This window comes from Hypanus sabinus, chromosome 4 (genome assembly GCF_030144855.1).
Source record: "Hypanus sabinus isolate sHypSab1 chromosome 4, sHypSab1.hap1, whole genome shotgun sequence".
NCBI lineage: Eukaryota > Metazoa > Chordata > Chondrichthyes > Myliobatiformes > Dasyatidae > Hypanus > Hypanus sabinus.
This window is the reverse complement of record NC_082709.1, coordinates 18335350-18349123: the sequence shown is the minus strand read 5'-3', so window position 1 is coordinate 18349123 and position 13774 is coordinate 18335350. Positions and strand designations below refer to the sequence as shown.

The 13774-nt window shown below is 40.6% G+C and overlaps 1 protein-coding gene across 1 annotated transcript in view; it reads left to right on the top strand.

Moving 5' to 3' along the window:
* The window catches only part of gpd2 (glycerol-3-phosphate dehydrogenase 2 (mitochondrial)), a 130292-nt gene that overhangs the window by 14367 nt on the left and 102151 nt on the right, over positions 1–13774 (top strand). Inside the window, exon 2 of the mRNA XM_059966526.1 lies at positions 5340–5449. Coding sequence (XP_059822509.1) covers positions 5348–5449 — 102 coding nt within the window. The 5' untranslated portion in view covers positions 5340–5347. The remainder of the gene's footprint in view (positions 1–5339; positions 5450–13774) is intronic.

Sequence of the window (13774 nt, the reverse complement as noted above, 5' to 3'; positions counted from 1 at the left end):
TGCATTGATGGCTGGAATCAAAAGAACAGATAATTCAAAATATGAAAAGGGCTTGAGAATACTATAGAGTTGGGCTGAGACCGAGAACTGTAGAATTAGGAGAGTCCTAGATGATTGAAATGTTAGCTGAAATGTTAGTCAGAAAGCTGTGAAGGCCAGTACAGAAGCTGAATTTCATCTAGAACACGGTATGTCGAGCATGGAATTATCAAGGTTCAGAAAGAGACCTTTCAGCCATGTTTTCCCTTGTTTGCTTGGTCCAGTGATTGGCATATTATTCTCTCACATCCCCATCCAATTCCCTTTCGAAGTGGTAATTAGCTCTTTATCCAATATTGATATTGTAGTAAATGTCAGAAAATGACCCATCTTTGCATCCCGAGTGTCTTTTACATTACGTTTTAGATCTGGTCCTTGAGCCAGATAGGAACAGCTCGACTCCATTTGTCCTATTAAACCCAATTGTGTAAATAAATCACCAGAAAATCTGCTGTCTGCTCCTCTGTTCGAAGAGCTTTAGGTGAATCTGCACAGTACTATGTTTTCACTTCCACTACAAGTCAAGTTGCTTTTATTGTCATTTCAACCATAACTGCTGGTACAGTACACAGTAAAAATGAAACAACGTTCCTCCAGGACCCTGGTGCTACATGAAACAACACAAAAATACGTTAGACTTCAGACCTACACGGGACTACATAAAGAGCACAAATCAGTGCAAGACAGTACAATAACTAATAAACAAAACAATAGGCACAGTAAAGGGTAAATTACAATATAATAACGATGTAAATGTAAACAATGTTTTAGCAGGAATTGAGAAAGAAATGAAAAAAATTGCAATTGCAAAGGGAGTGGAGTGGTGTTCAGTTGAGTGTGTGTGTGTGTGTGTGTGTGTGTGTGTATGCGTAAGTTGGTGTCAGACTAGACTCTGGGAATTGAGGAGTCTAATGGTTTGGGGGAAGAAACTGTTACACAATCTGGTCGTGACAGCCGGAATGCTTCGGTACCTTTTGCCAGTTGGCAGGAGGGAGAAGAGTTTGTATGAGGGGTGCGTGGGGTCCTTCACAATGCTGTTAGCTTTGCGGATGCAGCATGTGGTGTAAGTGTCTGTAATGGTGGGAAGAGTGACCCCGGATGATCTTCTCAGCTGACCTCACTACCCTTTCTCCCAAGTTTTAATCTCGTGCCTTCTCTGGCAGTGGTGTAAACCAGATAACAAACTTGGACATAAAAGAAAATGAAGGATGCAAAACCCAAATGAAAAAGCTTGAGTACAGAAATGATAAATAGGAATTTCTCTAATGGAAAGGCAGAGTTAAGGTCAAGGTGCCAACTGCTGCAGTAGAAGTAGTTAATGATCTTGGAAGGAACATAGATTTTAATGTTTGGTGAGAGTAATAGTGGGGGGTGGGAGCAAGATTAAGGGAATTGGTTTATTCAGAAAGGGAGTAGAATTTTTGGTTCAGCATTATTTATAACACCAAATAATTATTTCTTGACAAGCTACCTTAACAGTTTTACATGAGTCAATGCATTTTCACATTCAAAGATCAAAGTACATATGTCACCATATACAACCCTGAGAATTGTTTTCCTGTAGGCATACTCAATAAATCCAATAAGCAAAATAGAATCAATGAAAGATCACACCAAAAGGGCAGACAGCCATTGCAAAAGACAACAAACTGTGCAAATACAAAAGAAAGTAGTAGTAATAATGATGAATAGATAAGCAATAAATATTGAGAACATGAGATGAAGAGTCCTTGAAAGTGAGTCTATAGGTTGTGGGAACAGTTCAGTGACGGGGCAAGTGAAGTTATCCCCTTTGGTTCAAGAGCCTGATGGTTGAGGGGTAATAACTGATCCTGAACCTGGTGGTGTGAACTCTGACACGTCTATACCACCTTCCTGATGGCAGCATCGAGAAGGGAACATGCCCTGGGTAGTGGGGATTCTTGATGATGGTGCTGCTTTGTTGCGACACTTACAACCCATGGTTTCAGTTGAAGTGGTGTAAAATGGAGTTCAATATGCTGGTGTCTGTGTGTTGATGTGAGTGAAAATGTACATAAGTGAGACTTTAAATCAATGAACAAATAAATAGCTTTCTACTTTGCTTAATCGGTATTCTGCTGTTTAGTGTGTCTACAAAGCCATTTTCCACAATAAAATGCTCATGACCATAATGACGATTTTGTGCCATCAATAAGCACAATTTGCACTTTTCTGCTTTCTATCCAACCAATATACTTCTATCGTCTTTCTAATCCTGTATTATTTATTGACCTAACTCCAGGGACACTGTTCAAGCACTTAAAATACTGCATCCTGGAATTGTGAATGAGTCAGGCAATTTGAAGGGAAGACTACACACGGGGACATTATTAATGATTATTTTAGTTTCCAGCGGCAGATTGCAATGGATTTATTATTAATGTTCAATTGCAACTGCTCTGATTTGAAAGAAAAAAATCATTTTTTAAATATTTCTAACTTTTTTCTCCATCCCCAATAAATTGCATAAAGCTTTCAGTTGTAGCTCCAAAAGCCCCCTCCTTATCCAGAAGTTGTTTCTTATTATTAGGGTTGGGTTATTATGATACTACATTTTTCATAATCAGGGTAATTAATATTCTATAAAAAGGATGTGCTTTAGTTAATATTCAGCAATTTCCAAAGATTGATTTGGCAGCAGGCACAAGCTCCAGGAATTTAATTTGTGATGAATGAAGTTGTTAAAATTAGAAGCTAGTGCAGTATTTGTGGTGGAATATATTTTGTTTCTAGCAATTGCTTTAGTTGATTCATATTTTGGAACTGGCTAAATAAGTGCTGATGAATGCTACAGGAATTTTGATTTTAACCTTATGCTTTCAAAAAGTTGAAAGGAAAAGTTCAAAAGTAAATTATTTTTATCAATATACATTTCTGTAACCCTCTCACTGGGGCTCGTATACAAACTTGGATCGTTAGCTGACTCTGCTAGCTGCTGCGTGACTCAGTGGTGAGCGGGCCACCTTTGATAAGCAACACACTTCTAGGGTCAGTACGATTTGGTTTCAACCAAACAGGAAAGTTGGGATGTTCTGGGAAGGGACGGGAATTGTAGTGAATGCTGTCTAGGTGCTGCCCCATGCAGAGTTATCATTTGCCAGAAAAATAACAGATCGTACATTGGCATAAAATTACAAAGGAAACATATTCATCAATAATTCAACTTTAACAAATAGTTAACAGAAAAAAAGGAAAATAATTACAGTTAAACCAATCCAAATGTGCACATAAACATTGGTGCTCATTCCTGGAGTAGTTGGGTGTATTGCTTTACTCGCGCACTAAACCCACATTCTGTGCGAATGACCAGCCACAGTTCGAACTTCCTTGAAGACAACTTCGAACTAGCTGGCTAAGTCAGGGGTATTGGCATCAGGGCAAGTGGCTCCTTAACTTTATCCGAAGCCAAAACACTAGTCACTGAAGCTTACTAATAGGACATACTATGTTTGCAGAAAACTGCTGAAATAAAAATACCTCTCAGTATAGCAGTAGAAATCTTAACCAGGGCATTACATATACAATCCTGAGATTAATTTTCCAGTGGACATACTCAGCAAATCTATAAGAGGATCAATGAAGATAAATCAGTGCAGAAGACAACAAACTGTGGAAATGCAAATATAAATAAATAGCAATAAATAATAAGAACACGAGATGAAGAGTCCTTACAATGATCTCCCTTTTTATGGGAACATTTCAATGATGGGGCAAGTGAGTGTAGTTATCCCCGTCTGTTCAAGAGCCTGTTGGGTGAGGGCTGCGAACTGTTCTTGAACCTGGTAGCGTGAGTCCCGAGGCTCTTGCACCTTCTACCTGATGGCAGCAGCGAGAAAAGAGCATTGCCTGGGTGGTGAGGATCCCTGATGATGGATGCTGCTTTCGTATGACAGTGTTTCATGTAGATGTGCTCAATGGTTGGGAGGGCTTCATTTGTGACGTGCTGGGCTGAGTCCACTATCTTTTGTAGGATTTTCCATTCAAAGACATTGGCGTTTCCACTTTAAAAATCTATTGTCACTAAAAGTGCTTTGAAGATAATATATTATCTGCATTAAACATAAATATAGTACTGGTGCACTTGTCATTAAAATGCAACTTTGAAAATACCATGTCAATGAAATTGCATAAATATACATTAATATTTGTATGACTGACCTTTTCAAAACTTAGTATGGTATTACTGCATGTGTCAGAGGCCTCCAGCATTCTCAAGGATACAGTAACTTGTTTACATTTGTATTTGTTCGAAAATACTATGTCCTTTTGAGTGAATGGTGGTGATTGAATAAAAGTTGGTATCTATCTCATTTGAGAAGAGAGCAGTATGGTAGTGCATACGTGTCCTGCAGTATGAGAAAGCTAAACAAAACCTGCAAATATTTGAGTATTTTGAGATTCAGAATCAGATTTATTATCATTGACGTACGTCCTGAATCTTATTTTGCAGCAGCAGCGCAGTGCAGAATAGAGAAATAGCCTAATGAGCTATAAGGAGGTGGTGCTCATGGATGGTTGTTTGGTATTAGTTATTTCCAATAACATAAGGCAGTCCTAAATCCCACTTATTAGCAGAGATGGGTAGTCATCCGTATTCATCCGTTATTTTTGAGTGGCGGGGTGGAGATACATCTCTACCAAAAGAGGTGTAAAGTGTTTCTTCCCTCCGCTAGCTCGCAGGTCACCCTTTGGCAAGGTGTAGCACTTGATTAGACCCCCACCCCGCTCCCCCATGGATCAGGGTCACGTGAAGCCATGGGATGGCCAAATGAGTAGCTGGTGCATATCGCAAGTCCTGGTTTTGTGACCACTGGATGCCAGGCAGACAATTTCTGCAGGGTATTTATTAAGGCTGGGGTCACTCATCTTATAAAGACACTGCCCAGAAGAAGGCAATGGAAAACCATTTCTGTAGAAAAGTTTGCCAAGAACTATCATGGTTCCATGATTGTCTAAATCATACAACACAGCATATAATGAATGAATATCCATTATTTAGTTATTTTATTGTGAATGAGGTCTACAACTCATACCGTAATGTTATGTGGAATAATTTTAAATACAGACAATTATCTCATGAAAATCCTTTTGCTTCTTTTCCCGAACAAGTTAACTCTCTTTCTTTTCTCACAGGAGTTATCTGATCTGTTGGATGTTTCCAGTATTATCTATTTTTATGTTGTTACATTCTCTCATGTCTTTTATAAATACATATCTCATAGTTTAAATTATATTTTATAAATGCAAATTTGAGTGATACTTGTGATTTTGTATTTCAGAAAACAAGATGGCATTTCAGAAGATTGCTGGAGGGGCACTTCTTCTTGGGGGCAGCACGCTGACAACTATTTTAGGTCTTTCCCAGATAATTGACAGCAGGACAAAGAGGGTAAGTTTTCCTTCATTCTTTTTATCAGAGGTAAAATAAAACCACGTAAAGATAAAATTGTACCTTGTATGCCTTATAATCCTTGTATTATGCCTTGTATTTTGTCTGGGTAGCCTCGAACCTGATAGCACGAAAATAGGTTTCTTACAGTTAAAAACAAAATTCCCTCCCCCTTCCTGTCTTTCTCTATCCCCCACTCTGGCCTTTTATCTCTCCACACCTGCCTATCATTTTCCCTTGTGTCCCTCCTCCTTCCCTTTCTCCTTTGTTACACTCTCCTCTCAGTCAGATTACTTCTTCTCCAGCCCTTTACCTTTCTCACCCATCTGGTTTCACCTTTCCCCTTCGTCTCCTTTCCCTCACTTCTCCCTTCCTTCTCTGTCCTGAAGAGGGGTCTCTGCCCAAAACATCAACTGCTTATTAATTTCCATAGATGTTGCTTGACCTGCTGAGTTCCTCCAGCACTTTGTGTGTGTGTTGCTAAAGAGAAAATTGATTGGGTCAGTTTCTCTTGCATCTGATATACAACAGGCCAATGTGAGGCCCAGTATGTTTTCATGGGTGCAATTGTTCACGCATCATAAACAGTTTATTTTCAATGAGCCATTAATCCTGTGTCTCCAGGTCAGAACAGCTAGTGCAATCATCTTTCGAGTTGGGGCCATCAGCCAGGCTAGGTGAGGTGATTTTAGATACATGCTAGTGTGTCTTTGACCAAGTACTCATAGCACTCGTCTGTTCCTCATCAGTGTATCATCATCAATGTAATATGCCATGTCATATGATGTAGGAGATCATCATCCCCTGGCCATGATTGTTCTTGACAAGACTTTTTCTACAGAAGTGGTTTGCCATTGCCTTCTTCTGGGCAATGTCTTTATATCTATAAGATAGCAAGCACGCATAAGGTATCAATAAAATGTAGTCACAAAAACATAGTCTAAGACCCTGATTCTATGAATGTTGCAACAATCTGCAATCACATAATTGTCAGAGATTGTCTGCCTGGCTTCAGTGGTCATATAACCAGGAGCTCCCACAGCTTCATGTGACCCTGATGAGGAGGCTAAGCAGGTCTATACCTTGCCTAAGGATGACCTGCAGGCTAGTGGATGGAAGGAGCGCTTTACATCTCTTTTGGCAGAAATGTATCTCCAACCCGCTCTTCCCGAGCTTCATTGGCTATTTAAATACAATTTGTGAAGTAAACTTGGAGTAAAAATGCATCCCCAGCCGCATGTGATATATGTGGAATATGGTAAGGTTCCAAATGAACTCCCCTGACACTCGGGTTCATTGATGAAGTCATTGGGTCAAAACTACCGGATGTGACAATAGTGAAAGACAAGTACCATCACCAAATCAAGGCATGAAACGGCAAATGAGTTTCAAGTTCAAGTTTAATTGTCATTCACCCATACACGAATGCCCATGAAAGTGGCCAAACAAAAATGTTTCTTCGAGGTCAAGGTACAAAACACCGCACCAACAGTCACACACAGCACAAGGCCCATGTAGCGCATATAAGATAGCAAGCACACGCAAGTTGTCAGCAAAATACAGTCACAAAGATATAGACCAAGACCCTGATTCCATGAGTGTTGCAACAATCTGCAATCAAACACTTGTCTTTTGTCGAGCGAACACTGGGGGCAACACCCACTGCAGCTTGGATGTGGTGCCACACTGCCACCCGTGGAGCATACTGACTCCGATGCCTCTCTCCTGGGTAGCTGCAAACAGGCAACACTGCAGCTTGAGGCCTAGTACTTGTTATGATTGAGGCCACGCAACTCCCTCGCTGTCTGCCGGTAAACCACCCCCTTGGTGTCCTTTTTCCTTTTTGTAGCCTACCACACTTGCTGTCATTATATGTGATCTGCCTGTTACAGATCCTATAGATAGATATGCTCACCAGCAAGGTATATCAGAAAGCAGAATTCCCAGCATATTGTTCAAGGTGCCAGGAATTGGTTTACACACCTAATCTTTTTAATCTGTGAAAGATACCATGAAAAATCTTAATCTGTGGACAATCATTTGGTGCCACTTCAACCAGTTATGAAGTTGCCCTGATAGTCCCAGCAGGTGTGTTACAACGCTGTGTTAAGATCAGCTTGGGGTTCTGTTGCATCCTTCTATGCAGACTGGCATCCATTGCAGGACTTGCTGGCTCTGAGGTGCAGGTTTAAGAGCTCTGCTATTAGATGAGCTACTCTACATGTACAGCCAATACTTGAAAAACATGCAGCCATCCACCATCTATGGAAATCGAAACAGGGTTAATGTTACAATTTGCAGAATTTTCATTCAGTCCTGATGACCTGACCTGTTAACTCTTTCTCTTTCCACGAGTGTTGCTTGATGCCGTGAGTGTGTCCAGCATTTTCAGATTTCCTGCATCTGCAAGCATTTCATTTTCATTTAAAGTAGAGCTATTGGCTCCTGTGGGTGGATGGAAATGGAAACAAGTCTCCTCCTCCTGAGTGATCACCCAGACAAATGGCCTGCTGCACCAGTGGGCAGCAGTTTTAACCTGTGCGCCTGGTAAGTCAGACGCTTAAACAGAGACTATATCTTTGCCCTCAGTTAACGTGTACTCACCCATTCGCAAGGTGAGCATGGATTGATATTTGTACAGTGGCTGCTGTGGTAACCATTCTGGATAAATATCCATCCTGACTTAATGGCAGCACAGTAGCATAGTGGTTATCGCGACGCTTTACAGTACCAGTGACCCAGGTTCAATTCCCACTGCTGACTTTAGTTTGTACATTCTCCCTGTGATGGTGTGGGTTTCCTCGGGGTACTCTGGTTTCCTCCCATAGCCCAAAGACACACCGGTTGGTAGGCTAATAGGTCATTGTAAATTGTCCCGTGATTAGGCTAGTGTTAAATCAGGGGTTGCTAGGCAGCATGGCCTATTCCATGCTGTGTCTCAACAAACATACGAGGGGTGATTGATAAGTTTGTGGCCTAAGGTAGAAGGTAGAAGGTCGTGGAGCATATGGATCAATTCTTCATAGAAGTTGGCGTCTTGGACCTCCAGAAGTGGTCCACAGCATAACTGCACGTGCATGTAACGAGAGCTGTTTAACTCATCTCCTTCTACCTTAGGCCATGAACTTATCAATCACCTCTAGTGTGGACCACTTCTACAAAGAAGGTATCCATATGCTCCACGACCACTGGACTAAGTGTGTACATGTAGGAGGGAACTATGTTGAAAAATTAATGTGCTAGGTTTCCTAAAATTGACTCCTACCTTTGGCCACAAACTTATCAATCACCCCTCATAAGTTATTGCTAGGTGAAAGTTATGGTGGTCAAATGATGTAATTCAGAGGTAACATCAGCCTCATTTATGTTTTCCTTTCTATTTTCTATTTTCACTCTTCATTTCTGATCAAGAAGTATAATAAATATATCCAGAGTGCATGTTCTCTCTCCAGCCCAAAGCTCTCTCTTTCTGAACTTTCTCCACAGACACTGCTGTGTCCACAATGCCCAACACCCAGGAGCAGGGGCAAGTGATCTTTCTGCACTGGGTGAGTGCAAGTGGCAGGGACTCTGAGGAGAAGATTTGAGCAGTGAGTTGTGTTGAAGGAGACACAGACTGGCAGATTTTGCATGATCACTGTATTTTGCATTGTCGAGAGCCACGGAAGAGCAGCTTGTATAAGGTCTGGAAATGAGTGCACAAAGATCACTTATAACGAGTTCTCTTTAAAATGCCCGGTCAATCATGAAACGTGGATTACCAAAAATTATTTAACTAAAATAAAGCACAGGAGAGAAATTTGCTTGGAAAAAAAATCTGAGGAGAGTAAAATGATGTGAATTGCAAATAGTTAATGCAAAGAAAAGGCCTCACATTAAATGAATATTTGTCACTCATCAACAGTTAATTAAAACTTAGATCACCTTCAGCAGCTGTTCAAACTAATCATATGAAAAAATAAATATTTGGATAGTCTCTCTCAGTCTCTGCCTCTTTCATTCTCTTTTTATTCTCTCTCAGCAATTTGTTTGAAAGTTGGTTGAACTCTATCCAAAATCATGATCCGTTGGTATTTAAAATGGTTTTAGAGTGTTGAAATACTACTCATTACACATTTAATTATAAAATACTGCTGTCCCAATTTGACTACAGTATATTTCAAGTCATTGACAGATTGTCTCTCCTTTTGGGTGTTATTGCTATAGTGCTGTGTAAACTTGTGTTCTTCCCAACTTTGACCTGTTTTGCTTGTTTCTGAGGTGTGTGGATTCAAGAAAGAAAAACGTAGACATTTCTTCACAGGTTACATCTTTCACTTCACTGCATCACCCTCGATTCTGTTTTTGAGCATTTGGAGATAATTTCTAAATGGATTTTTAACATTAGTTCTGGGGGAGAGGGCGGGTTATAAGAAAGTCACTGTGCTGTCTGTGGTAGTAGAAGTCATCTTGTGTGTTTCACACTTGGATCCCCGGAAACCATTAAAATAGGTTAGCAACCCTTCCTTGCGGGAGGGTGAACACCTTTCAATAAATAACATCCTATCATATATGTAATATATTTTTTCTTTCTATTGTACAAGTAAAATTTACACAACATAATAACATAGAGCTATTGAGTCATAGAAAAGTACAGGCAGAAACAGACCCTTCAGTCCATCTAGTCCATGGTGAAACCATCTAAACTGCCTATTCCCATCACCATCCATACCCCCACTATCCATGTACCCTATCCAAACTTCACTTACACGTTGAAATCAAACTTGCATGCACCCCCTGTGCTAGCAGCTCGTTCCACACTGTCACGACCCTCTGGGTGAAGATGTTGCCCCTTATGTTCCCCTCAAACTTTTCACCTTTCACCCTTAGCCTATGATTTAGAAAGTGGAAAGGGCCTGCTTACATTTACACCTCATAATTTTATATATCTGTATGATAAATACAGGGCAAAATATAATATATGGAACTGAATCCACATTATTGAAAACACTTTCTTGGTGAAATTTGCTGTATTTTTGTTGTAGATTTTTTTCTAAGCTATATCTGAAATCCAGCTATAATTATGTTTCTGACATTACCACAAAGTGAAAAGAAAGAATTTTCTCATTTTGTTTTCTCCGATCAGGATACAAATGACCTGGAGGGCATTGCAGTTTTAGCAGCAAATTTTCTAAATGAAATGAGAAATATTGACCTTTTGGTAGGGTTGGTCATAATCCAAAATGCTAGCATTAATTGAAATGTAGAAAGGGTTTCCTTATCAGAATGTGGCACAAAGTTTGGCATTGTATTCTAAAATACACTCTTCTTGACTTGATGTCATCAAGTGTTGAAATGTTAACAGACACAGAGAAAACCCAGTGCAAATAAACTGTAAGGTACAAGAACATAACAAGGTAGATTATGAGGTTAAGCGTCTATTTTATCATACTGGGGAGCCGGTAGCAGCTGTCCTTGAGCCCGGTGGTGCGTGCTTTTAGGCTTTTGTATCTTCTGCCCGATGGAAGAGGAGAAGGGAGAATGTCCATGGTGAGTGTAGGTTTCGTTATGATGGCTGCTCTACTGAGGCAGTGGGAATTATGAACCGAATCCATAGAAAAGAGGCTGGCTTCGGTCATGTGCTGTATGCACATCTCTCTGCAGTTTATTGTGGTCACAGGCAGTGCAGTTGCCATACCAGATAAGGCTCATCAATGAAAATCGGTAAGAGTCGACAGGGACATGCCAAAATTCTTCAGTCTTCTGAGGACGTAGTGATGTGGGTGATCTTTCTGGGCCGTGGTGTCTATGGACCAGGACAGGCTATTGGTGAGGTTCATTTCTAGGAACTTGAAGCTCGCAACCCCAACATCATCGAAGTAGACAGGTGCATGTGCGTCACTCCCATTCCTAAAGTCAATGATCAGCTCTTTTGATTTGCTGACATTGAGGGAAAGGTTATCATTCTGACATGTCATGGCCCTCGATGGAATTTACTTCTACAAGATTCCATAGAGGATCAATCTGGTCCAGTCATGAGTGTACAGGGAATAGAGTAGAGTAGGGAGCTGAGGATGCAACCTTATGGAACTCCAGTGTTTATAATAATCATGGCGATAATGTTGCTGCCTATTCTTGCTGACTATAGTCTGTTGTTCAGGAAGTGAAGGATCCAGTTGCAGAGGGAGGTGTTGACTCCCAGAATCCAGAAATAGGTGATCAGTTTACTTGGAATTATAGCACTGAAAGCAGAATGTAGTCAATAACATAGGTGCCCTTACTGTTCAGATGCCCCTGCCCCCCAAATGAGTGTATGGTCAGGGAAATGGCATCCGCTATAGAAGGAAACTATACATTCTGCACCAGGAACTAGAATTTCAATGACCTTTGTTTATATTTCACACATTTCTATTACTGGGGAAAAAAGGATAATAATTTGGATGCTGATACAGGAGAGTATAAGATAAAGTCTGTACGTTGTGTTGCTGTAGCTAATAAATAATAAAAATTTGAATTGCAAAAAAAAAGGAATACAGCTGAGATTATTGTGAGCATGCTAGGCCAGAGGATGGGAAGGCAGGCAGGAATTCTTACTCTTGATTGTCATCAAGTGATATCGGTTGGAAGTGAGGTGAGGGTGGAGTTAAGCTTGGCTGTCTTCTTTTTGGGGCTGTTGGTTCCCAATGAAACATAGGCCACCAATGACCTCCTGTCTTCATGTTGATGGTGTAGTTGGAGTAAATCAATGTATCTGTCATCCATTGTCTCCCTTGTACAAGGAGTAGAGGAGGGGGCTGAGGCTGTAACATTTCCACCTCTCACGATGGAGATGAGTGGTTAGACTTTGTGAGCTAAGCTTGGCTGTGTCATCAAAAGTTTGAAACCAGCTGACACTGGACTAAATGTGATGACTTAGTTTTTGCACTGGAATGAAATTTGTTTTCTTCTGATTGAGTTCTTTCTTGTAAAAACTGTGTACAAATTATTTAAAGTTTTCTTATGAGTGCTGCTTATATGATGCTGTGTCCCTGTGAGACTGCTCAAAGTGCAGTTCCCATTGCATCTGAGCATATGTGTACATGACAATAAACTCTACTTTGACGAATGGATATTTAGAGGATTAGGAGAGGTGTTAGGAGTGAGTGAAACTGGTAACTTAGAACTACTGAAGAATTCATGGGTCCTCGGTGAGGTAAAAGGAAGGGAAGAAAATCAAAAGGAGGAAAGTAAAGGCATTGATCATGTGGATAGTCAGAGGCTTTTTCCCAGGGCTGAAGTGGTTAACACAAGAGGGCACAGTTTTAAGTGCTTGGAAGTAGGTACAGAGGAGATGTCGGGGTTAAGTCTTTTTATGCAGAGAGTGGAGAGTGCGTGGAATGGGCTGCCAGCAACAGTGGTGGAGGCGGATACGATAGGGTCTTTTAAGAGACTCCTGGATAGGTACATGGAGCTTAGAAAATAGAGGGCTATGGGTAATCTTAGGTAATTTCTAAATAAGTACATGTTCGGCACAGCATTGTGGGCCGAAGGGCCTGTATTGTGCTGTAGATTTTTTATGTTTCTAATTATTGGAATAGAAAGCTGCAGATGCTGGAAATCAAAAACATAAATTGCTGTAGGAGCTCAGATAGTCAACTAGCATCTGTGGGGAGAGAATCAGAGTTGAAATATCAGGAGAGGGATTCACCATCAGAACCAGAAAAGTGGGAAACTACATACAAAGTGCTGGAAGAACTCAGCAAGCCAGGTAGCATCAGTGGAGGGAAATGAGCAGTCGATATTTTGAGTCAAAACTATGTCCCACAAGGGCTATTTCAGCTTTCAGTTGTCTGTCACTTTTAATCTCTGTTCTGCTCCCTGTTGGATCTCACTAATTTTGATCCCTAGCATAACCTATTATGGGCTTGATGAGCTGTACCTCATCTTTTAAGCACTTCACAGCCTTTGGGGCTCTCTATTGAATTTAACAAGTGCAGCTCCATCCTATTTTAACTTCACTGATATTTTTCAGTGATTTTATTTATAAATGCCTCTAATAATGTATTTTCCCATCTGTGCAACTTAAAACACGTCTTTTCTCACTGTCATGGATCGGTGGAAGGATGCTTCACCTGAAAAATCAACCCTATTCTTCCCACTCTTGTACATGATCTGTTGAGAGTTTCCAGCATTGTATGTTTATGATCTAGGGCGGGGGTTCCCGCCCTGTTTTATGCCATTGACTCCTCCATTAACTGAGAGGTCCATGGACCCGTGGTTGGGAACCACTGATCTAGAATAACATCTTTTTAAAAATTCTTCACTTTTGCTGTTTCCCATTTGCAAGATGCACTCAATTAGTGTATA